We start from the raw sequence: 24,866 nt of genomic DNA, 5'->3' as shown, positions 1-24,866 counted from the left end.
TCGCCATGTCGCCTTGTCGCCATGTCGCCTTGTTGCCATGTCGCCTTGTCGCCATGTCGCCTTGTCGCCATGTCGCCTTGTCACCATGTCGCCTTGTCGCCATGTCGCCATGTCGCCTTGTCGCCATGTCGCCTTGTCGCCATGTCGCCTTGTCGCCATGTCGCCTTGTCGCCATGTCGCCTTGTCGCCATGTCGCCATGTCGCCTTGTCGCCTTGTCGCCATGTCGCCATGTCACCTTGTCGCCATGTCGCCTTGTCGCCTTGTCGCCATGTCGCCTTGTTGCCATGTCGCCTTGTCGCCATGTCGCCTTGTCGCCATGTCGCCTTGTCACCATGTCGCCTTGTCGCCTTGTCGCCATGTCGCCTTGTCGCCATGTCACCTTGTCGCCATGTCGCCTTTTCGCCATGTCGCCTTGTCGCCTTGTCGCCATGTCGCCTTGTCGCCTTGTCGCCTTGTCGCCATGTCGCCATGTCGCCTTGTCGCCATGTCGCCATGTCGCCTTGTCGCCATGTCGCCTTGTCGCCTTGTCGCCATGTCGCCTTGTCGCCATGTCGCCTTGTCGCCTTGTCGCCATGTCGCCTTGTCGCCATGTCGCCTTGTCGCCATGTCGCCTTGTCGCCATGTCGCCTTGTTGCCATGTCGCCTTGTTGCCATGTGGCCTTGTCGCCATGTCGCCTTGTCACCATGTCGCCTTGTCGCCTTGTCGCCATGTCGCCATGTCGCCTTGTCGCCATGTCACCTTGTCGCCATGTCGCCTTGTCGCCTTGTCGCCATATCGCCTTGTCGCCATGTCGCCTTGTCGCCATGTCGCCTTGTCGCCATGTCGCCTTGTCGCCATGTCGCCTTGTCGCCATGTCGCCTTGTCGCCTTGTCGCCTTGTCGCCATGTCGCCTTGTCGCCATGTCGCCATGTCGCCATGTCGCCTTGTCGCCATGTCGCCATGTCGCCATGTCGTATTCAAATCGCAATGCATACTTGTCATAAGAAAACTATTGATACGAATATCTTTTTAACGGTTAAAGCAATTAATTTGCTGCCAGGGAACTTTTTATAGAACGTTTAAGTCCCTACAAGAAAACATCTTGCTAATTTTAAAATATTGAATTTTCAGTGAATTAGAAAATTTTGAAATTGAAAATTGATTTTTTAATTTTTTTCTCGATTTAAATCGTGAATAACTTATTTAGAACTCAATTGAGGGAAAATTACTATGAGACCTTTTTTGTAGAGAATTAAATTTCCTATAAGAATCTGTCGTGGTTTTATTTTTCTATGCACTTATTTGCTCATCACAAAATTCCAAAGTGAAACAGTCAAATTGAAAAAAACACTTCGATTTAAAAAGCTTAATTACTCGAATAGTGCCGTATTCGACGTCTGACATAAATTTTCAATCAGATGTTTTTTGTAGGAAAAAATCTTAAAATTTTTTTTTACGGCTCAAATTTTCACCAAATTTTTTTTTCATCATCCTGAACAAGATTTTCGAAGTAACTTTCAAAAAAAAAATATTTTTTTTTTGGCCCAGTCTAATATACAATTATTTTTTTTTTTTAGAATACCATTCATACCTTGGTTGTTGATGTTTATAGGTATCAAAATTTTTCACCAAAATCACTTTGAAGTAAAAAAAAACACTTAGAAAATTGAAAAAAAATTTCGTGTTTAGTTATTCGTTTATTTATTTGTGAGGTGGTAAAGGGATGCAACAAACAATAAAATTCGCATTTCCAGCCAGAAATAGACAAGAGTTTCACTCAAGTACTTTCTGTAATTATTCATATAATTTAACAACTCTATTAATTTGATTTGCTTAAAGTATGAACCAGTTCTGGGGGGGCACGTGCCCCCGTGCCCCCCCCCCCCCTCCCCCCTGGATCCGCCGTTGAACATTAAATTTTTTTTGTTATTAATACGTAAATTGTTTTGATTTAAAATATCTCGATGTCGTTTTTTTGTGCAAAATCTATATAGAGAAATTAAAAAACACACATAGTTTTGCAATAATTTATTTTTTTTTTATTCACATTTGGCGCAATAATAATGTGGGTGACTGTTACTATGTCTGTTAAATGTCAGAAATCGAGCAAAAGTTCAGTCTGGTTGAACTTTTGCTCGCTTTCTTACGTTTCCTTACGTTTGTCAAAAAAAGCGTACGTAAGAAAAGCGTCATTGTGTGAGGATACACAGATTTCCTATAGTTGAACTTTTCGCAGTTGTCAAAATCGACGGCAAAGCGTGATTGTGTTTCAGCTTTAAAACTATCCATAAATGTATTGCGTGCCAATACAAATTATCTTGTTTTGGTTTTACATAACTCCGATATTATCAATTGTAGGCTCGAATGTTTTTTTACGATTTTTTGCTATCCCTCGGGCAGCTATGTTAATCAGTGTTGAATAAATCATTATTAATTTCATCATAAAAATAAATTTGAACAAATATCGTTGAAATCGAAATTAACTTGAGCGACTCTATAACGATTTTCCAACTATTTTGCATGTTTTGCCTGTTTACTGGTATGCATTAGATATATGATTTGATACATCACTATTTTATGGTTTTGGCCTTACGTTAAACTGTTTAAATAAAAATAAAATATAATCATTTTTAGCAAAAAAAACAAAACCGACTTCCATGGATCAAAACTGGGTTTTATGGTTTTTAAAATAGTTCTTATGGCTAAAAGTGAACGAAATTGAAATGGGACCACACTGCAGATACCAGCTTTCCAATACAAAAAGAATTATCAAAATTGGTTCACTCAGTGCGGTAACAAACATAAAAAAAAAAAAAAAAAAAATGCAGACGAATTGAATAGGTACCTCCTCCTTTTTGGAAGTCGGTAATAACTTCGTTTGCTCTTCGAAACAAGATATTTATAGGACTTCCTTCAAAATATCTCTTGCATTATACTTCTCCATTTCAATATTGATACGCATGTAGGTTAAGTATTCTATTCATTTCATCGAACTATTATAAACTATTTATTTTAATAACCTCAATCCATTTGAAATTCTATAACATTTTCTATTTGTATGCCATGAATATTTGATTGAGTTTCTCGACATTCAATTGTGATTGTAAATACAAAACATTCCATTCAATGGTTTGAAAGTGTATCAATGTTTAGCTTTTGAATATTGAAATTTACAATATTTAATAACGAAATTAACTTAAATATCAAAATAAATAGAAATAAATATTTAAAATTATAGAATTATTAAAATGACATGAATTTTTCTAAAAACCTTTAATATTCTAAAATATTAAAGTTAAAAAAAAAAAATTGAGTAGTGATTGAATTCTATTTCCACTTTGCATTCAAAATGGCAAATTTTCCATGTATTGATGCCCATAAGACTGAGACTATTTGAGAACATTCTTGTTTACATGAATTTACACCATTAACTCTCTCAGGTTTGTGAAATTATTTATGTTTGTGTAAAATATAGGTACTCTAATATATTTTCGAAATGTTTCATTGGTTTATTGTGGTTATTTCAATTCTTCGAAAGGAAAACAAAAATTGCTAAATTTTTAGTATACCTAGCTTGGAAAACATGTCTTATTTAATTTTTTTTTATCAAAAACCTCCCAAAAAATTATTCCGGGAACGCCTTCTACTACAAACTCAAATGAAATTTAATGAATATCCTTCTGTCGGCACACGGGTGCGAATTTGCCAGGACAAAAATAAAAAGTGGTCCTTTATAAGGGTGAAAACACATTTTTTGGAATTGTGAATACAATATTTGAATTGCTCGGAAAATTCTACACCGATTTCATATACGGTTCTTTATAAAATAGTGAGAACGAAAAAAGTTCTAGCGACATGAAAAAGTATACACCAAATTCGCAAAAAAAAGGTGTGCCTACATAGGGATATTAATAATTGTGTTATGTAAATTACTCAGGATTTTTTTTACAAGTATTCTTAATTAATTACTGGCATATCTTGAACGCTGATATGAAATGTAAAAAAAACTAATTATTTCATTTTGAAGTTAAAATGTCAATACATCAGTTCAATATCATTTCGGGAACGCACTTGCTAGAATTAGTTAAGATTCTAATTATATATTTTTGTTCAAGTGTGGAAGCAACAACATAACTTCTAACTAATTTCGTTTGATTAATCTATTGAAATGTCCAAAACATAATTTTCGAAATGTCATTTCGGGAAAAATTTAAGAATATGACTGCAAGAATGTAAATTCACTACAACAGAATTCATCTTCTAAGTTCTAACTTTATTTTTAAGCTAAATTTTACTTATAATTTATTCTCCTTAGCAATTAAAATTTGAGTTATGAGTTGTTATAAATTGCCTTTTATTTTGCAAAACTCATTCAAGGGTATTGTTGAGCATTTTTTCATAAAATCTAATATTTTAGTGAAAGTGCCTAAAACTATGCAATTTTCTTTTTTTTTAATAAAATTTTCCTAACTTTTACTAAAAAGGACAATTGTTTGGGTTTCAATTAACTTTTTAATGCAAATGAAATCAAAGTAATAATTTCCGTAGGTAAAACTGGTAGCTCTTTTACATTTCATATCTTTATCTTTACCCCTAAAATCATACCACAATAAAAAGAAATGCTTTTCAATTAAATACCAAACAGACCTTATTCAAGTTGATTTTAATTATTATTTTTTTTTTTATCCTAATCGGCATTTTAATTTTTTTTATCCTTTTTGCATTTCTCATCAACCCTTATCTAAATTGTTCCTAAAAGAAGAAGCTAGAATACCTAAAAAAAAAAAAAAAAAAGAAAAGAACATTTTCATTTGCTAATTGAAAGAAAACCAAAGACAAGAAGAGAGACAAACAAAAAATAAAAGAAATGAAAACCACATAAATGAAGAAAAAATTCACTCATTCAAATTTTACCCAAGAAAAAAAAAAAAAAACCAAAAAGGAAGTAAAACGATTCTAACAAAAATTTTCTCCCACCAAAAAGTAAAATCCTATTCACTCATGACCGACAGCAAAAAAAAAAAAACCCCTAACTAAAACCTTTAAAAAAAAAACTTTATATATTTTAAGAGGCTTTTTGACCAACACCATAAAAGGATTTTCTATTCTTAAAATTGCAATTAGGACAGCAAAGAGGAAGCAGAAAATTGGTGTGAATGAAGCTATTCTACACCACATTGAAAAAAACTATATAAAACTATATACGCTGACCTGCATTTTTGTTTCCGTTTTTTTCTTAAAAAAAAATAGAAAAAAAAAACATAATATTCACTTCAATTCTTGTAGAAAAAGCGGAAAGTGTTGGCGATGGGTAGTTTTCAAATAAAATAGACAATACGTGTTCATATCTTTTTCTCTCTGTCTCTATTCACGTGAAACTTAGCCATGCTAACGTGTACAATTGACATGCTTTCAGTACCATGAGTGGAAACTATAGAAAGTTCGTTAACTTGTCATGTCAAGCAGATATACTTTACTTGCCAACACTCGTCAACATCTATTCTACACTCTACACCAGTGCAATGATGTGCTGTCTAAAGCATTTGTTTCATTCTGAATGGGTAGGTAAGGTACATAGGAGAGGACGACTGTCTTTGATACTCATTCTGGCTTCATTTGGGTGAGAAATTCAAGAAAGCATTTTTTTTTTTTTGAAATTGTGCCTACCGGGAGTAGTTCTTTAAGTTTTAGAATTTCAAATTTATAAGGAACATGTTGTGGGCTTGCAATCAATATACGTCGACGTCACCTCGGAGGGTATTATCTCGAAGCGGAAAACATCGCTTCGAAGCGGAAAACATACTAAGTTTTCTAAACTCAGGATTTCTACGTGAACTTTAAAAAAGAAGAAATCACAATAGGCTCATCAGAGACCGCAGTGATAACTAATAAGGCGAATTATTCCCACTTCTCATCCTAATCTTAAGTAATTCTATGTTACTTGTGCAATATGAATTTTCGTAGTTTACATATTACGGACTAGCTTGTCAAAAATCTCATTCCAAACGTTATTATTAGTACTTGTTTCAATTCACCAATTTAACCACTTTTCGCTAATTAGATAAGCAATTTATCATTTGTATCTTCCAATGTGCTAGCTTTTAAAAAATAGGGACATGAAAGGGCATCTCAATTAACTTGGCGTATGTAACTAGAGGCTAGTTTCATTCGTTCATACTCATATCTCATTAATCCATTGGGTCTTGCAAAAATAATAACTCGCTAACTGTTTACAATTTTGTACACCAAATCAAATGGTCAGTTTTGTAAATCAATGGATTTACTTTATTCGAAACATTGATTCGATTTACAAACCGAAAGCGTTTCTCCATTTCTACCAATTCAGTATTCCCTTTTCATTAGATCTTGACAACTACTTCGGGTTCCCCTCACCGTGTCGTCGGAAGTACCAATGTCTATGTATGCTGGGACTGCTTGGCAGAAATGTGATTTCTTCAGGTGTCTTTTATTGGCTCTATCATCTCTTCCTTTCTTTGAGATACAATGCATCTTAGTTAGTTTGTTGCAACAAAAAAAAAAATGACAATTATGCATAGCTTTACTAGAGTGATAACGGAAACCTCGCGTAAAATAACTGCTTCCACTTGTACCATCTAAGCCTTTTATCACCCGAATTGATCAGAGTGCCATGTGATTCTTACACTGTTTTATAGACATACATAGACAGTCACGTAGGTGGCTGCTACAATGGGCGATGGATACAATTTAGCTACTTGTCGAAGCTATTCCAGCAATAGGTCGAGGTCCAATAACCAAGCAATAGCGTAACTGGTACAATGGTTGGCACCCTCAAAACTGAAAGAAATACAAGTGTTTTTCATGATAGTTTTTATCAAAGTTTAGTTAAAAACAGTATAAAATCTAGGTATAACAAAAAATCTTCATTTAACGCAATTAAAACAAAAGTAAATAAAATGTACGACTGGCTCTTGCATTTCTAATTACATACATTAGATAATTTTTGGAAGTTAAATCTTTTTTTTGAGTTTAAATTTAACTAAAAACTATGTCATTTTCGCAAAAAAGAGAAACGTCATATTTCTGCTGTTCAATTTTTTTGAGAAAAACTAAACACTCTTTTTTGTTAGAATTTTTTAGAACATTTCCTACGCATAATTTAATCGAAATCGTTGGAGCCGTTTTCGAGAAAATTGGGTCTTGGAAATCACGTTCAAATCGTCTGTAACGAGTTTTTGGCAAATCTATCAATCTTTTGAGCTCTTTTTTCCGCATTTTTCAAACATAAACTTATTATGGATACACAGTATAATTATTGGCAGCCTTTAAGACACTATTACTGGTAGTGCCACCGATTGATGTCCCAAAACACGCATTATTGGCACCCCCCCTGCCAATAATACAACCACTACTTTATATGGGACCAAATTATTGACACCCCATTTTAATCTGAACATATTTTTTTTTTATAATAAACAATTAAAACATTTAATTTATTATATTGGTAAGCTAAAAAAAAATAAATCTTCATTTAAAAACCCAAAAAAAACAATCAAAAACGGACAATTACCAAATTCAGTGTCCTTCAGCGGAAACACTGTATTTTTTGCACTTTTTTCATGAACTTAGAACGACTTTACTTATTTACTAATTAAAAGGAACTGAGAATGAAATAAACCTAAATAAAAATGCAGAATTGTAGAGAATTAATACAGAATATGAAAAAAAAACATGATTTTTGTTCCTGAGCAGAAACATTATAAAAAATTTGTTTTGTGTACGATGAATTTTTAAGCAAATTTGAAGACTCGCCCAAGAATTTTTGTTAAAATTCGAAGAATTGTCTTCAATGAATTTTGAACGACCCCCAATAAAATTATATCAGCAGAAAAGGTAGGTACCAATAGAATAGCCCTTAGTGCCTTAGAAGTTCGAAAATCAATTAATTAAAAGATACATTAAAAATGTCTTCATAAATTCCAGTTTAACATAAATCCTTGAGAATCGTGCCTTCAATTTGTCCTCCATTTTGTGTGATTTGAGTTTTGAGAAATTCGGCGTTGAAGAATACTAAACTTTCTGAATATATTGAAGTGTTCTTTAATTTCACAAAACAATTCAAGAAAACAAAACCCAAAAGTCGACACTGTGTAATTAGATTTTATGGAAATTTCATTGGAGATGAAATCTTTTAAACATAGAATGTTAAACTCCATTAACTATCAAATAAAACTAGAAGAGTCACCCTAATAGGGTATTATTGTTAGCTTCTTTTTGTTCAACACTTCCGAGAATCAGTTAAACAAATCATATCTGGTAGGACGAAAAACAGTATCCTGTGTTATCACTAAGCAAAAAGATAAGCTAAATTGATATGTTAAAAAAAAGTTACAGTCACTATGGGAGTATAACTTTGTTCTCCTTATTTTCTAGAATTCAGTTCATAAGCTCTATTAAACGGAAACAGCCCAAAGATGATCTTCTGTTCATCATATCCCATTAAGACAAAAACCAAAGAAATGGTCTGAACAAAAAACTGTTATAACAAGAATATCCGATTAACTAAAAATGGACAATATGAAACTAAACACAATGAAAGAAACTTCTGAGTCACTCGATTAATCATCATCAACATCGTTATCATCTAAGATGTGAATGTCCCTCAAACAACAATATACTGAAAGCTATTCCCTGAAACCCCTTCTTTTTATGAATTAAAATACTATTATGTTTATTCAGCCATTTTGAAATAGAGAGAGACTTGCATTACATTTACGTTATACACAATATCGAAACAAAGAAAAACCTGCCTTCTTCATGTTACCAAACACTCACTCTTTCGCCGCGCCGCACAGTGTGGTAATTCGCCAATCTGACTGGACAAAATAGAAAAAAAAAAGTTTAGCCACATGATTTTAAATCATGAGTTGAGCTTCTCAATAAAATGGGTAACTGTAATTCATGTTTGGTTTTTTTGTTTTCATCTCGGATTAGCGTAAGCTAAGCTTGAAAGTTGGTTCTTGTTAACAGTTGGATGGAGATAATACAAAGTATTCTATTTTTCGCTTGAGTTTGGTTGACGATTAAAAACGCTGTGGTAGTTTTTTGGTTCTAATTGTTTTTTTTAATTGTTAATCTACATTTGGAGGTAAAGTGTTTTAATTTTTATTTATTAATTAATATTGCAACTATTTAAAAAAAAATAAATTCTATAAGAAGGCTAGGAAGTGCAAAAAAAAAATATCTTTGTTTTTCAATTAGAGGTAAAGTTAATTTTTCCGCATTTTTCCGGTCTGAAATTAATTAATTAATGTATTGTGGAGTGTTGTCATTAAGATTAGCTATTTACATGTCTCGCGTTTTCTCGACCGCCATACAACTTTTTTCACTTTTCAAAATGAAGTCAAGATTTTCAAAAAAACAAATTTTCGAAAAATGTGTCAAAACTGCCAAATAAGATCGAAAAGACAGTTTTTTTATCTTTTAATGAGCAGGTATCATCTTTGGAACATTTTTGACAATAAAGAAAAATTAAAAACATATATAAAAGTTTTGTGCTTCAAGTTAAGCGAAAAAAAAGACAAAAAAGGTGGAAGAAACATTGGACCGCTCTTTAAACATGAATTTCATTTTGCTTGACCAATATTATGTGATAACTAAATAAACAAAAACAGTAGATAGTGAAACAAAAGTAGAAAAGAATTTTTAAAAACTAAAAAAACGGGAAAAATATAACAAACGGAAGGTTAAAAGTCTCCTAAGTACACCTATCCATTAGAAAATAGTTAAAATCAGCAGAATCGCTCTCCGCAAAATTGAAAAAGCATATTCCAATAATACCGGAAAGGATTTATTGAAATGAGTGAAGGATCAAAATGTATAAAAAATTAAATTCTGATCCTCTGGAACTACTAAACTACTGGAATTTTCAACTAATGAGGCATTATCATTGATGAATGATGCTTTTCTGTCGGAACAACTTAAACAAGTTCAATGCAAAAAGCAAGCAAGTGTAAAAGGCCAGAAATAGGGTCACGAAGAAATTTAGAGAATTATTAGCTTGAAAAACATCGAAGGTAATATAAACACAGCTGTTTTTAATAGGCCCTTCTGTTTCAAGTTTGCATCGCACAAAAAGGAGTTACTTTTTTAAATTATCTGCAGATATTTTTAAAGGTGATGCCATTTTTTATGATTGTGAAGCATATTTAATTAAAATCATTGCTAAAATTTTAATTTAAAGCATGATAATGAGAAAATAAATCATATATGTCACCTGTCAAAAACGTGTGTAAAAGTTCTATTTCTTAATAAAAACTAATTATTCCGCCTCTCTTTTTTCGTGAATAGCAATAGAGCTTTTATTTATTGAGATTTTTCAAGCGTTTTTTAAAATAATTAAGTATATCCAATCATAGAATACGTTTACGGAAACATAAATTCAAATACTATAAAAATGCATTTTCTTCATCACTATTTTGACCCAGTTTTTGCAGAAATTATAGATTTCTTTTTAAAAAATATTTCTTTTTTATAGAATTTTATCTATTCACATTCATTTTGTTGCTCTCAGCACAAAAAAAGAATATCCAAAGATAAAATTAAATATCAACCAGAAGAGAAGAGAGAACCCAAATTTAATAAAAAAGAACAATCCTTTTTGAGTTCACAAATCCAATCTCTAATTTAATTTTATTTCCTATATAAAAGAACAATAGGTAAATAATTTATAAATTTACATAGTAACAGGGTACTTACATTTGGTATAACCAATATACAAAATAAAGTATATAAAAAAAATATGCTTTAGCAACTTGAAAATTTAACTTTTTTTACGAAGATCTTTTCTTTAAATGGCGGGAGCCGGCTCAACATAACCTCATACAAAATGAGGTATGAGAGCCATGCAATTAAATATAGTTGTCTCTTTCTTTAGAATAAATAAATTTCATAGGTACTGTTTGATTACTAAAAATAGAATAACCTTAAGGACTCGATGACATTCCGGGGGCCGTCTGAGAAGTAGGCGAAGACTCCAAGTCCAAAACAGCGAGTCTTCCTACAGATCTCTTCTTCTTTATAGAACCGTTTGATAGTTTAACGTCGGCCATTCGAACAACCCCATCTGGACCAGCATAAACTTGGATAACACGTCCCAAATGCCAAGCCGAACGTATCTCATTGGGTTCAATTACGATGACAACATCATTCACTTCGACTGGTTTTGTTTTTTTAAACCATTTGGATCGTCTCGTAATAGTAGGCAAATATTCCTTGTACCATCGTTTTGTAAGTTCGGCCATCAGATACTGAGATCGGCGACTATAGAATCGGCTGAAACAATCGCTATCCGAAAATACTCCAGGAGCTGTGACATCTCGATCGTCCTCTCCGAATAGCATTGAGTTTGGCGTTAAGGGCTTGGGATCCTCAGGGTCGACCGGGATGTGAGTGAGCGGGCGCCTATTCAACTGCCCCTGAGCTTCAGTAAGGGCGTTTCTTAAGACATCCTCTCTAGGCACCATACCCTTAAGAACAAAGTCGATACTGTTTTTGATAGATTGTATGAGACGCTCCCAAGCACCTCCCATCCAGGGAGAGTACGCCGGTATAAAGCGCCACAAGATACCTTCATACCTTGAAGAATACTCGCAAAGGGAGTTCTCCATCTCCTTAGCGTCTTTTTCTAACAGATTTTTAGTTCCCACAAAGTTAAGGCCATTATCACTGTACACTGAAAATAATAAATTTCGTAAAATTACGAAAATCGTTTCATACACTACATTTTCGTTGGCCCAACGAAACTTTCGTTGGCTCAACGAAAATATGTAATTTTTCATAATATGAAAACCTTCATCAATTAATGAAAACGTTTCATACACTTTTTCTCCTTTTTTAGTGCCAAAAAATCCAATTCAATGAAAAGATTCATCAATTAACGAAAAATTTCATACTCATTTTAAAGAACAAAAATAAGAATTTTTTCCTTACTTTATCAAAGTTTTAATTAAGTAACGAAAAAATTCATTAACTTATGAAATTCAATATTAACTAACGAAAATATTCATAAACTTATGAAAATCTTCATATATTAATGAAATATTACATTGACTTATGAAAAAATACATCAGTTAACGAAAAAAAATCGTTGCCTTACAAAAAAAAAAACAAAAAAAAGGTAGACTTGTGTGCATTTCTGTTTTAATATTGAAAATTTAATCTTGTTGGATATAGTTCACATTAGGTTTTTGTTTAAAAATCTATGTAAGCTGAGCTGAATATAAAAAATATTTGCGTATTGACAAGGTGTCTCACGATAAGTCGGACTCATCAGTTGACTTAAGTGAGCTCCACCGGGTCGAAACGCCAATTTTTGGTTTGGACTATTGAATCAATGATTTAATAGGTCCAATTAAATATTTATAAAAATAAAAATGAATGAAAAAATTCGTAGGTTAACGAAAAAATCGTAATTCTACGAAAAGAATGTAAAAATAATCTACTAAAAAAATAATTAATACAACGAAAAGTTTCGTTAGCTAACGAATCTTTTTTCGTAATTTAATTAAAATATTCATAAAATTTACGAAAAACTTCGTTAGTTTACGAAAGTTTTAATTAAATTTTACGTTAATTGATGAAAAAATTTCGTAAAGTGGTGTAAAAATTCATTAATTCTCGATCAAATTTTTTTATGAAAAATTTCATTAAAATACGAAAGTTTTCGTTAATTGATGAAGTTCTTCATTAACGTATGAAAGCCATTTCGTTGAGCCAATTAAATTTTTCACCGGCTGAAAATTAATTAAATTTTCGTTGGCTCAACGAATTTTTTCGTTGTATTTACGTAAGGATTTGGTTCAGTGTAGAAGAATCTTGTTACAACACGATTTATTACAAAACGCCTTACCGCCATGGTACACTGGTCTAAGCTCAAATCATTTAAAACCTCTATTTGTACAGCTCTGAACGTTAAGCAAGTGAAAACCATCCCGTAGCGCTTCACCGTACCTCTACCAAATTTAACCAACATAGGTCCGAAACAATCCACCCCTACATGGGTAAAGGGTCTGCAGTCAAAGGCCAATCGAGCTTCAGGAAGTTGACCCATTATCGGCATAATTGGTTTAGTCTTCAGATATTTGCACATAAAGCACCCTTTTCTTACTCTCTCAACAGCTGAACGTATACTTATTATCCAGGCGGATTCACGAATATCTGATATTACTGTCTCGGTTCCTATGTGAGAATTTTTCTTATGATGATATTCGATAAAAAGATCAACTAAAGGATGTCTGTTAGGGAGTTTCGCTGGATTTCGGGATGAGTATGAAGAATTTGCCTTTTGCGCTCTCGAACTTAGCCGCAACGTTCCGTCTTCGTCCAGAAACGGTGAAAGACTCAGTAATGAACTCGAAGAACTGACCATGCCACCTGACCTCAAAGAAGCTATATCCAATGAAAAACACTCACCCTGAATCTTGCGAAACATCCATTCTTCAGCTTTTCTAAACTCGAAAGGTGTGATGTAAACTTCTTCTTCGATGGGCCTTCTTTGAAGAAAGTGTTTAAATCGCAGTAAAAACGCAATAGCTCGAACTGATGAACACCATCTTGTTTGAAATCTAGCAGATAACATCTCAAACGCACCGTAATAAAGCTTTGGTTTATAAGTATGAAGATGAGTGATGCAAGTCTTAATATCTGCCTTCTCAACGTAAGTAGTAACGGGCCAATCCTCAAAAGGACGTTTTAAAAATTCTGGGCCTTTGAACCAACGTGTATTTTGATTACCCATTGACACGTCAAAACGCTTAGTGCCATCATCAGCCACGTTATCGATAGAACCAACATGGAACCATTCACGAGGTGAAGTAGAATCCAAAATCTCACCTATCCTTGAAGCAACAAAAGACGGCAACTTAGAATTAGACGAGTTGATCCAAGCCAGCACAGTTTTCGAGTCTGATAAAAAAAGAGACTCATCGATTCTAATAGTGTGCGAGGCCTTAATAGTAGCTGCTAATCGAACACCTAGCACAGCAGCTTGCAACTCTAGGCGTGGTATGGTTAATTGCTTAACGGGTGCGACTCTAGCCTTGGCCATTACTTGCGTAACTTGAACCTCATCTTCTCGAGCAAAACGCAAATAAGCCACAGCAGCAAATGCCTGTTCTGATGCATCAACGAAAACAATCAAACTAACTTTGCAGTCGTCTGGGTTAGCTAATGAGTAACGGCGAGGAATCTTTATCTTTTCGATGTTCTTCAACTCTTTTATAAAGTCCAACCACGCGTTACTTAATTGAGATGACACCGGCTCGTCCCAATCGTATCCTTCTCTCCATACCTCTTGCAATATAATTCGACCACGAATTATGAACTGAGAGATCAATCCAAGAGGATCAAAAAACTTCATGATCGTTTTTAGCATTTTTCTTTTGGTGATAATTGCATCTTGGGCCAACATGTCTTTTAGGACTTCATCATCCGAAATCTTATACGCGAAGTTATCAGTGGTCGGATGCCAATACATTCCTAAAATTTTGGATACCAAACTTTCGCTTTCGTTAGGATTTATACATACCAATTTAGGGTTGACATTAGCCTCCGGCATCTGCTGCAAAAAGTCACGGCTGTTCGATTGTATACCAACTAAATCGAAGTTCATCGAAAGACATATACGCAAGACATCTCTCGTGACTTTTACGGCTTCTTCCATAGAGTTGTGGCTATTAAAATAGTCATCGACGTATGTCCGTTTTGTTAGCCCATCAACTGCTTCGGGACACTCAGCTTTAAAACGGTTGGCGTGAACGTTTTTTACATATTGCGCGCAGGATGGAGAACACCTTGGCCCAAACATCATTACTTCCATGATATAAACAGTTGGCTGCCTGGTTGTGTCTCCATCTCGCCACAGAATGCGTTGGCATTGTTGGTCTTCAGCCTTTATGCGAATTCTATGAAACATCTCTCGCACATCACCATTCACCGCTACTTCACGCTCTCGGAACTTGAACAGACCCGCATGCAGTGGAACTAAATTATCAGGTCCCTTTGATAAATAAGTATTCAAAGAGACGCCATTGACTTTAGCCGCCACATCTGCCACACATCTCGGCTTTGGAGGAGACTTGTTTGGATTAACTATAATAAACGTTGGTGCGTACCACACCCTAGGCCAATCCTTTTCCAATTCTTCTTGCGACGCAATTCTGGCATAACCTTTTGTGAGCAATTCGCGAAAATAGTTGTTCTGCCATTCCATAAGCCGGGGATTCTTCTTTAAAGACTTCTCCAAAGAAATAAGGCGTTTGAATGCCATACCAAAACTGTCGGGAAGTTTTACATCATCTGAAGTCCACAGAAGACCAATCTCATACCGTGTACCCACTTGCTTTAAAGACTGTTCCATAATATCTATGGATCGACTTACTTCTCTGCTAACAAATTCACCTTTTGGGGCCATAACACCGAATTCTTCAGTGGTGAAATGATGACGAACAAGCTCGTGCAGGTCTGCTTCCTCCCTTATGGCTTCGTGAAACATGACTCTCATAGAAGGTTTTGATGCTGGCTCCAAACAAGATAGAGCCATTGACGGAGCTGATCTGCCGTACACTATCCAGCCTAAAAGTGTCTTTAAGGCGTGCGGTTCGTCATCCTTGCCATGCCGTTGGCCTCGACCTAACAGAAATTTCGCCTGATCCAAGCCAAGCAGGATTTTCGGTCGAGCGTTCACCAAATCAACAAGTGGCAGTCCTCTGAGATGCGGATATAAACTTTTCAAATGCGTGACATCGATGGATTGACTAGCCAGCCCTAGATTCTTGATTGTGTATACGTTCTGCAAAGCATACCTTTTGCGAGTTTGTATACCAGAAACAGAAAAAGTAGTTTTCTTGCAATCTTCAACTCGAGAAACGCCTTTTGTCCATTGTAATGTGAGTTTTTCAGATTGCCCATTCAAACCAAGTTCATGAAACAGTTCTTCATCAACCATCGACAAGGAAGAACCGTCATCCAAGAAAGCATACGTGTCTACAAATAGGTCACCGTTGCCATAAATCCGGATGGGAACTATTTTAAACAATATAGACACGTCAAACCCAACGTGAGATGAATGAATATGTGGTTGCGGCACAAACGGCACAGCTAATGAATTCAATTCGGTGCTACTAGTATTTGCTGACGTGTGCAACAATGGATGATGACGTCTGCTGCAACCTTCGGTACCACATGAACGTTTTTTGGCACACACTTTCCATTGATGTCGAGATGGATTCAGACAAGTAAAACAAATAGACTTCTCCTGAGCAAAAGCTTGTCTTTCAACCGGTGTCAACGCCAAAAACTCATCGCATTCAGATAAAACATGCTTTTTTTTACTACACTTGCAACACAAATCGTTCGTAGACACAGAAGCAGGTTGGTGTAGGAGTACTCTGGATGTTTTGTTGACAGCTTTCTTTTGTTCAGATCCAACCTTCAATAAATCAGGTGGTAGGTCAATAACTTTCTGTGTTAAGAACTCGGCAAATTGTTGAATACTGACATTCAATAAACCTGACTTCCTTTTTTGCCATTCTTGGTAGAGACTTGCACCTAACCTCGAAGCCAGACAAGTTAAAACGTACCCATTTGTCAGGTCTTCTTCTTTATTCATAGATTTCAAATCTGCTACGAAACCATTCACTTTGACAGCCCATATGCGAAGCTTTGGATCACATTTTGACGAAAGTTTTGGGAGGTTCAACAACTCGGCAGTCAAATCATGGACAAGAATATCTGAACGCCCAAACATTGTGCGCAACGAGTCCATTATTGCATCTGCGTCTGATGAATACTTCAATCTATCACTCACCATATGATATGCCTCCCCTTTCAATGCTTTTCTTAAACGAGCAACGTTCTCTTTATCGCTATACCTTCCCTCAATTGTGGTTGATTTGTAGACCTCTTCAAAGTATGGCCATTCCCTTTTATTCTCCCCAGAGAAACTTGGTAATTCTTGCACATTGTTGCGATTAAGAATTGTGAGAAGCGTTGCCATATCTTGGTCTCGGAAACAACTATCTCGAGCCCCTGAGTCCTTAGGAGGAATATCTCGAAACGGTAAAGACTGATTTTGATCGATGTTTTGTTTCAATGTACTGCTTAGCAGTGCTTTGTGATTCGCTTGAATTTTTTTAATTATTTCCAGCTTAGTCAAACTCGTAGCATTATCAGATGGTTTTAGAGGTTTTGAGCTGGAGGGAAGAGCAGAAGAGGCTTTTGAAAGTTTAAGCTTTGTCTCAGCAAGTTCAGCTCGGAGCTCAACTAACTCTTTGTCTCTTTGTGCTACAGCAGCTTGCGCAACAGCAGCAGCTTCAATAATAATATCCACATTTTGAACAACATCATCATCTTCTGCTACTACAGCCAAAGACTCTCTGCGACTCACATCTTGGGAAGTACTGTCTTCTTGAAAGACACAATCATCTTCTTCGCAGAACCATGGAGTTAACGTGTCATATTTGTCGGGATCAAAACTATGACAATCATAATGCCACCATCGTTTGCACTTGTCGCAAGACACCATCAAATCATCATCTTGCCTGGTGCACTTCGACGAAGTGCAATGTCGAACTTCTACTGCCTGCATCTTAACTGGACAGGAATTTCTTGAATTTATTTCAAATGAAATAAAATAATGTTGCTCTCAGCACAAAAAAAGAATATCCAAAGATAAAATTAAATATCAACCAGAAGAGAAGAGAGAACCCAAATTTAATAAAAAAGAACAATCCTTTTTGAGTTCACAAATCCAATCTCTAATTTAATTTTATTTCCTATATAAAAGAACAATAGGTAAATAATTTATAAATTTACATAGTAACAGGGTACTTACATTTGGTATAACCAATATACAAAATAAAGTATATAAAAAAAATATGCTTTAGCAACTTGAAAATTTAACTTTTTTTACGAAGATCTTTTCTTTAAATGGCGGGAGCCGGCTCAACATAACCTCATACAAAATGAGGTATGAGAGCCATGCAATTAAATATAGTTGTCTCTTTCTTTAGAATAAATAAATTTCATAGGTACTGTTTGATTACTAAAAATAGAATAACCTTAAGGACTCGATGACACATTTGTTTAAAACTGTTTAGAAAAAAAGTCGATTTAACGCGAGTTATTAATTTTGTCCAGCTAGATTCGTGATTGGCCACACTGTGCGCCGCCTCCTCCTTCTTTTTGCCTTCTTGTTCTTCTTTTGATTCTATTCAACATTCAACGAATTAGGTCGATTTGCTTGATTACACAAAAGCCATAGAACAATATTGAATGTTCGTTTCCGTGTTCAGCAACAACGACGACGACGATAACAAGACGGTTTTGTGTTATTGCTGGTCGTAAGGCGGTTAAAGAAACGAACTAGAAAAAAAAAACTCCTTAATTGTGTCATTTCTGCCCTTTTTGCTGTTGTTATACTTTTTCGCCTGAATTATCTTGGCTTTTTGGTTTTAATAATTCAAATTCCTTTACTGTCATTATCATTTATTGATTTGTTTGTGTGTGTGTTGTGATACAACAGTAAAAAAAGGGATATCGAGACTATTTTCTTCCTTTCAACTTTTTAATGTGACTTAAACGTTTTTATTGACAGGTATAGTAAAATTGACAGGACCCTTTCAGGAGACTTTTCTTGGAAGTAATTTTCTTTAAACTTTTGCCAGGTCATTCATCCGATAACTAGAAATACTTTATATCAATTCTTCGGTGTATTTCCTTTTTTCAAAGAAGGAGTCGATTTTGAAAAACCTTAATCCTTGTTTGGATTTTTTTCTATGTGTGTGTGTGTTTGTGTGTAGTAGATTAGTACCTATAAAGAAATATTGTTGTGGTATTGGTAAGGATAAAAGTTGGGGGAGATGAGGAATTTATAAAATTCGATAGAATTTCATTTGAAAAATTTAATAACCTGCAGGCATGTTGGACGCAAAAAGCTTAAATATTTTGTTGCGTGTATTTACCAAATGCAAAGATCAAACATATATTGTTTGTTGGTATAATGATGCTCTGTGGGTTGCTGTCCTGGAAATCCTGGAAGTAAATAAGCTCTTTGCCAAACATAAAACTTAACAGAGATTTACTGATGTTTTTTGTGTGTTTTTTTTTTTCATTTTTTATTGATTTTTATGCCTCTTTTTTTTTATGAGGAGGAGGTTTATTGTGTTTGACAGGAGAAAGAAGGTAGACTCACTTGCTTTTTGATGGAAATGATTTCATTAAAATTTAAAATTTTATATGATTTAATTTTATACGACGCGCGCTTGGATGTATAAAAGGTGGTTTATGGTTTTTTGTTCTTTTTTTTTTTTATTATCATTTGAGTCAAAGCTGTTTTAAGGGGGAAACAAAATGGATGATTCATTATTATTTTTGTGCAGATGGTGTTGATTCGATTTGAAAGGTAATGCCTGATAAATAGCACATTCTTTGAGTTGTAAATTTGGATTTTTACCTCTCATACAAAAATGAGAGACATTGGTTGAAATATTACTGAAATAGTCATAAATTTGTTGGTTTTATGATTTTGGGCAAGTAAAAGTTAACAGTAAATACATACTGTAAATAAAAAACCTTTGAATTATGGCATAAATAAATGGGGAAAAAAGTCAAATGCAACATTTCATAATATAAGTTTTTTTCAAAATAAAAACGAAAATGTGTTTTTTTAACAACTAGAATTTGACTTTAACTGACTGCCATTTTGTAGTAACTCACTTTAATACAATGAAATTACATTTAAACAATATATATTATAAGGAAGAGAATGTATGTTAATTTTTTGGTCTACGACATACTGGAGCTAAGATATTAGCTTAGAAGTAAAATATCCCAAAAAATGCATTTTTATGAATAACTCCGCTAAAAAGAATGATCAGGTGGTGAGAAATATACCTCTATCGATCCATGAAATAAAAGGTCGCAAGGTCAAATGACGCTTTCACTGGACTTAACACATAAAAGCTTCCTTTGGAAATAAAAAAAAAATATTTTTTGTACCGTTATTAACCGTACCTGCCATAGAACGGTTGTTATGAACGGATTTATAAATTTCTCGAAACATATTTCAACCAAATTTCTTACACAGGAACGCTATAACAAAAATTACATAAAAAATTTTAAAATTTTTCAAAAAACGCATTTTTGGATTTTTAAAAAATATTTCAAAATTTTTTTTAATCAATTTTTTGAAAACGGGTTGATGAATTTTTACCGAAATTATGCTTTTATGTGTTGAATAATATATTTAGAAAATTTGTAGGTATATAAAAAAATTATTTTTTTTTTGAAAAACGGCTCTAACGATTTTCAAATTTTTTTTTTTTTTTTTAAATTCCTTTTTATGCAAGAAATCAAATAGCATACTTGGTTTTGTGAAAAAGGTCATTTAAAACGATGTTTAATTAATTTCAAAAACAGAGTTCAAGGATATGATACTGAAACATTATTATTTGCAGGTGTTTTCTCATTTATTTTCGGTGCAAATATAAATTCTTCACTAACAAATTTCAGATTAAGAAAGTCCCTTTTGCTTATTTTGCAGTTGTTAAAGAGTTTTTCTTATAAAATCTGGATTTTGAAATGAAACACCTTTAATACTGGAATTCCTTCATGTTTATTTTCGACTTCGGAAAAAAAAGGTCTCAATTTCTTTAAATTTCCTTTCAAAACACAACTCTCAGATTTTTGATATAACCAATGTCCAAAGAACTGTCATTCATTTTTGATGTAATCTCGAAGATCATCAATTTCAAAGCCAGAAAATTGTTTGCTTTAACACCTTTCATCCACAATGACACATCATAACGTCATAAAAAGTGTTTGGGGTTATTCCCACACACACACAAAAAATTTCCTGAGACTCTAAACGCCACTTAGATCTTTCCAAGAATAGGTATTACGAAAAAGGAAATTGCAATACCCTCAAAGTTGAGTGATTTCCTTCATTTTATTTTTTGGGGATAATGTTTAAGTCCGCAGAGGATTTTTTTGGGTTTTCTGTTTTTCCTTGGAAGGAAATAAATTAACTGCCTCTCTCTTCAATTTTTCTGTTCTACACTGTGTTATTTTTCCAAAAAAAAAAATAATATATAAAATTTTCAACTCCATAAAATGAAAATGTATCCGTTTTGTCCTTTCATCTTCAATAACACAAAACTTCCAGACATAAGAAAACGCACACAATACAAAGATTTTGAGGTTAAACGGAACCACACCTTCCTATGTTGTATTTTGCCTCTTTTTTGGAAAATTGTTTTCATGGTGAATAAGCATATAAAATCCTTAGTAAAGTAAGGCAATATTCATTCGTATATAGTGTATATGCAAGGATGTGTGACAACCTTTATATAATATTAACATTAAGTGTACCTACCTGTTATTGGGTGGTAAACCGAAAGTCAATGATATCCTTTTCTAATAAATTTTCCCCGAAATGAAGAAATGTCGATTTGTACTGAATTTTGTGTGCGTTTTGTTTGTTGGGGATTTTTTTTTTGTTTTATTTTTGTTGTTAAATTGGTTTTGCGGAAAAATTCATGTGGTTCCTATTCAAGTTAGTATCGAAATGTTGAAAAAAAAATATTCTCTTAAAGAGGAATAAACACGCGATTATTTTGATGGGAAACAATTTTATAAATGTTGTTTACCGACTTGAGCTTAATCCAGTCTTTTTTTTTAGTCGAAAAAGCCAAGCGTAGACAAGTTGGTAATAAATTGAATTTCGAGAAAATGACCCAATTTTAAAATTTTAACGCACTGAGGTTTTACTCTTTATGTACTCATTCAAACTTTTTAATGTATGTTCCATCATAACTTCTTAACTACTTATCATCCATTGATAAATAAGGTATCGTTGAAAGCATCTTCTTTATCCGCTGGTTATATGACTTGAAAAAAACTTCTACTATACCGTCCTCTGGGGTAGAACTTCATTAACTTATCGTGTTTTAGTTTAAGTTTTTTTTTATTTTTTACATAAAAAAATAAAATTTTTAACTCAATACTGTTTACTATTATAAAACGTTTCATAGCTTATAACTTGCGTGCAAGCTAGATGCTTTCAACAACACCTTATTTGCCAATTGATGACAGGTAGCTTAGAATCTGTGAGGAAACAAAAAAAAAAAAGTTTTTATATACTTGTTCAAAGATTCTATAGTTTAAATATTTGAAGACTTTCGACCCCCTATTAAATCTATTTCTCAACTTAAATATTTTAGAAAAGCATGCATATCAAATAATTGCTATGGGGTTCAAATCGAACATGATCTTATAAGAAAAGTTTCGTCTTTTCCAACCCATCAAATGGCCTCAAGCTTTTTAACCTACCTTCTTCTATGTTATAAAACACTCTCCAGAAATTCCTACATAAATTTGCTTTTTCAAAAATTCATGTCATGTATAGAGAGAAAGTACATAAATGTGTTTAAACACTGTTAAAATATTTCAAAATTTATCTTCTGTCTTTAAGACACACACATGCACGCACACACACGCACACTTGAAGAAATTTTCCAAAGAAAATATACCTACACTCTTACATCAATATATTCGTCTTTTTAATTAAATTCAAATACAAGAGCTAAATTTTATCAATTAATTTATTTTGTACATGTGTGTTGTGTACACACTGTACAACATGTAGAAGATGAGTAGATACATGACCTTAGGGGAATATGTATAGAAACTGGAGTATATAATTTTAAGAAGCACAATTTTTCATCATCATTCCTCCTTTTGTATCTCGAACTTTGTGGGATGTGTAAATTTATAATTGAATGACATTCAAAGTTCGTAGAGATAACTTATTAAGCCAATTAAGGTTTCATTCTTTTTATGGTTGGAAGTCGTTTTTTTTAATGAAATAGCGGATGTTAAAAAGTTAAATTTATGAAAATCACAAAAGTTTAAAAAAAAAAAAAAACAAGATAAAGGTGTTAGAATTTTTTATTTTGCTCCAGAGGTTACCTGTCTCAAAACACACTAATTTAGCTTGTCTCATCCTTGAAAAGGACCTATTTTATTCCTCAATTTTCTAAGTTTCTTCATTTTCTATCTTGTATATCGAACCTAATCAAATTTACTTGCCCCAATTGGTTTCGTTTTTATTTCAAATTACTCAACCTAGATGATGATGCTGTGAGTGACAAAAACCATATAATGTTCTTGTAGACTCAAACCCAATTTATTGGCTTTTAAAGAGAGAACCAAGGCACTTAAGATGCGAAGTAAGCACCCGAACCATCGACTACAACAAAGTGTAAAAATCGTTAAAGGAAAAGTGATGAGACTATAATTGCAATATCGAAGAGATGTCTTTCCATCTGAAAATTTTCCAATCTCCTTTATCAAAACAAGGACATGTTATTTTGAGCCTGTTCTATTCTCTATTGAATTTATTACATCATATAGATACTTCAAAACCTTGAATGAATTGGCCCAAAATTAAATACCTGAGGGTTCTTTCTTTAACCTTTGTGTAATAGTTAATGTGTGTTCTTTTTTGTCTAAAGATAGATTCCTTGAAAGGATCTTAAATGATGAAGAAGAAAGACGAACAAAAATAAAAAGAAAACGCATTGAATTGGAAAAATTTTTGCTTTCACTGCGCAAATAGTCTTTAAATTCAAATCAGCTGGAGATAGATTTTTATTTTTTCTATATGAGAGTGTGTGTGAAATAGAGCGATGTTTTGAGGGTTTTTTTTGTTTTGAGTGAGCAGCAAAATGGAGAATCAAAGTTTTTTGTTGCTGATAAAATATGAAGGTGAATGGAAGTGACAATATTACAATAGATGTGTCGATTTATTTTTCATTGGAACGTTTTAGATGGGCGATTATGTGGAAATTTTAACAATTTTTGTATTTTTAGTTGCTAAGTTTAGTTTAGGGGCAGTTTTGATAGATGAACAGTTCAAATGCAGATTTAAGGACACATAGTCCAGTTAAATAAGAATTTAATCCCGGATTAATTTAAAAAAAATATTAAAAAAAGTACTTAGTATATCGCTGGTTGAGAATTATAAGGGTGTATTTCATACAAAATACAAAAAATGAGTTTTATAAACCAAAATTTTCGTAGTTTCAACGGCTTTCAGATAAAATTAAAAAAAAATTAGAAAAAAATTAATGGCGACGGTACAGGTAAAAAAGACATACAACTATCATGATTTCACATAAATGTATTAATATAATAAGGTTCTATGTTATTCAAATTGCAACATAGAACCCTTTTACTGATTTTTTTCAAACAAAAAAATACATTGATTTAAGTTACATAGAACTATTTTACGCAAATTTTTCAAAATGAAATCTTATGGAAATGATATTTTTTTTGATTAAAGTAAAAATAAAAGATCTTTTGATGGTTTTGCGGGTATTGAACAACAGGTGTGGAATCGGCTAACTTGATAGTCAATAGTTGACAGTCAAAAACGACGATTTTGCTCCATAATTCGTCGTTTTTGACTATAAACAATCGACTATCAAGTTAGCGGATTTCAATCTAGGGCTTTTGCTAAACAGCAAAGAATTTTTGTATCTCGTTCTGTACTATTTAAACCAAAATATGTACTATCCAACTGTAACTTTTGCAATAATTCTTTCGGGTTACCTAACCTAGATATTCTTACATCATAATTAAATTAGAGTAGTGTTTTTTGTGTGCCAAGAATTGGAATTGATTTTTTTAAAACTTTTTTTTTCATAATCGAGGTTGGGAATTTCATAGTTCGTATTAATAAACCAAAAGTTAAAGAAATACTCAGATTCCTTAACTTAAAACTCAAAAAGTACCTAAAAAGTACCTTCGGACAAACCTAAATCCGATGGCAAGATATACTAGAAT

At 33.4% G+C, this 24,866-nt stretch overlaps 2 protein-coding genes across 3 annotated transcripts in view; one reads left to right on the top strand and one right to left on the bottom strand.

Annotated features, from left to right (window-relative positions):
• The window catches only part of LOC129910120 (eye-specific diacylglycerol kinase), a 253,315-nt gene that overhangs the window by 103,760 nt on the left and 124,689 nt on the right, over nucleotides 1-24,866 (top strand). The gene's annotated exons all lie outside the window — the stretch shown is intronic.
• LOC129909644 (uncharacterized) lies at nucleotides 10,946-17,607 on the bottom strand. Its single transcript, XM_055986721.1, has 2 exons — nucleotides 12,972-17,607; nucleotides 10,946-11,694 (listed from the first exon to the last, which is right to left on the bottom strand). Exons 1-2 carry the CDS (start codon nucleotides 17,605-17,607, stop codon nucleotides 10,946-10,948), a joined length of 5,385 nt encoding a protein of 1,794 aa, XP_055842696.1.

The sequence above is a fragment of the Episyrphus balteatus genome, chromosome 2 (assembly GCF_945859705.1).
Source record: "Episyrphus balteatus chromosome 2, idEpiBalt1.1, whole genome shotgun sequence".
In the NCBI taxonomy this organism is placed as follows: Eukaryota; Metazoa; Arthropoda; class Insecta; order Diptera; family Syrphidae; genus Episyrphus; species Episyrphus balteatus.
The sequence above is the reverse complement of the archived record's forward strand: the minus strand, read 5'-3'. Positions and strand labels throughout refer to the sequence as shown.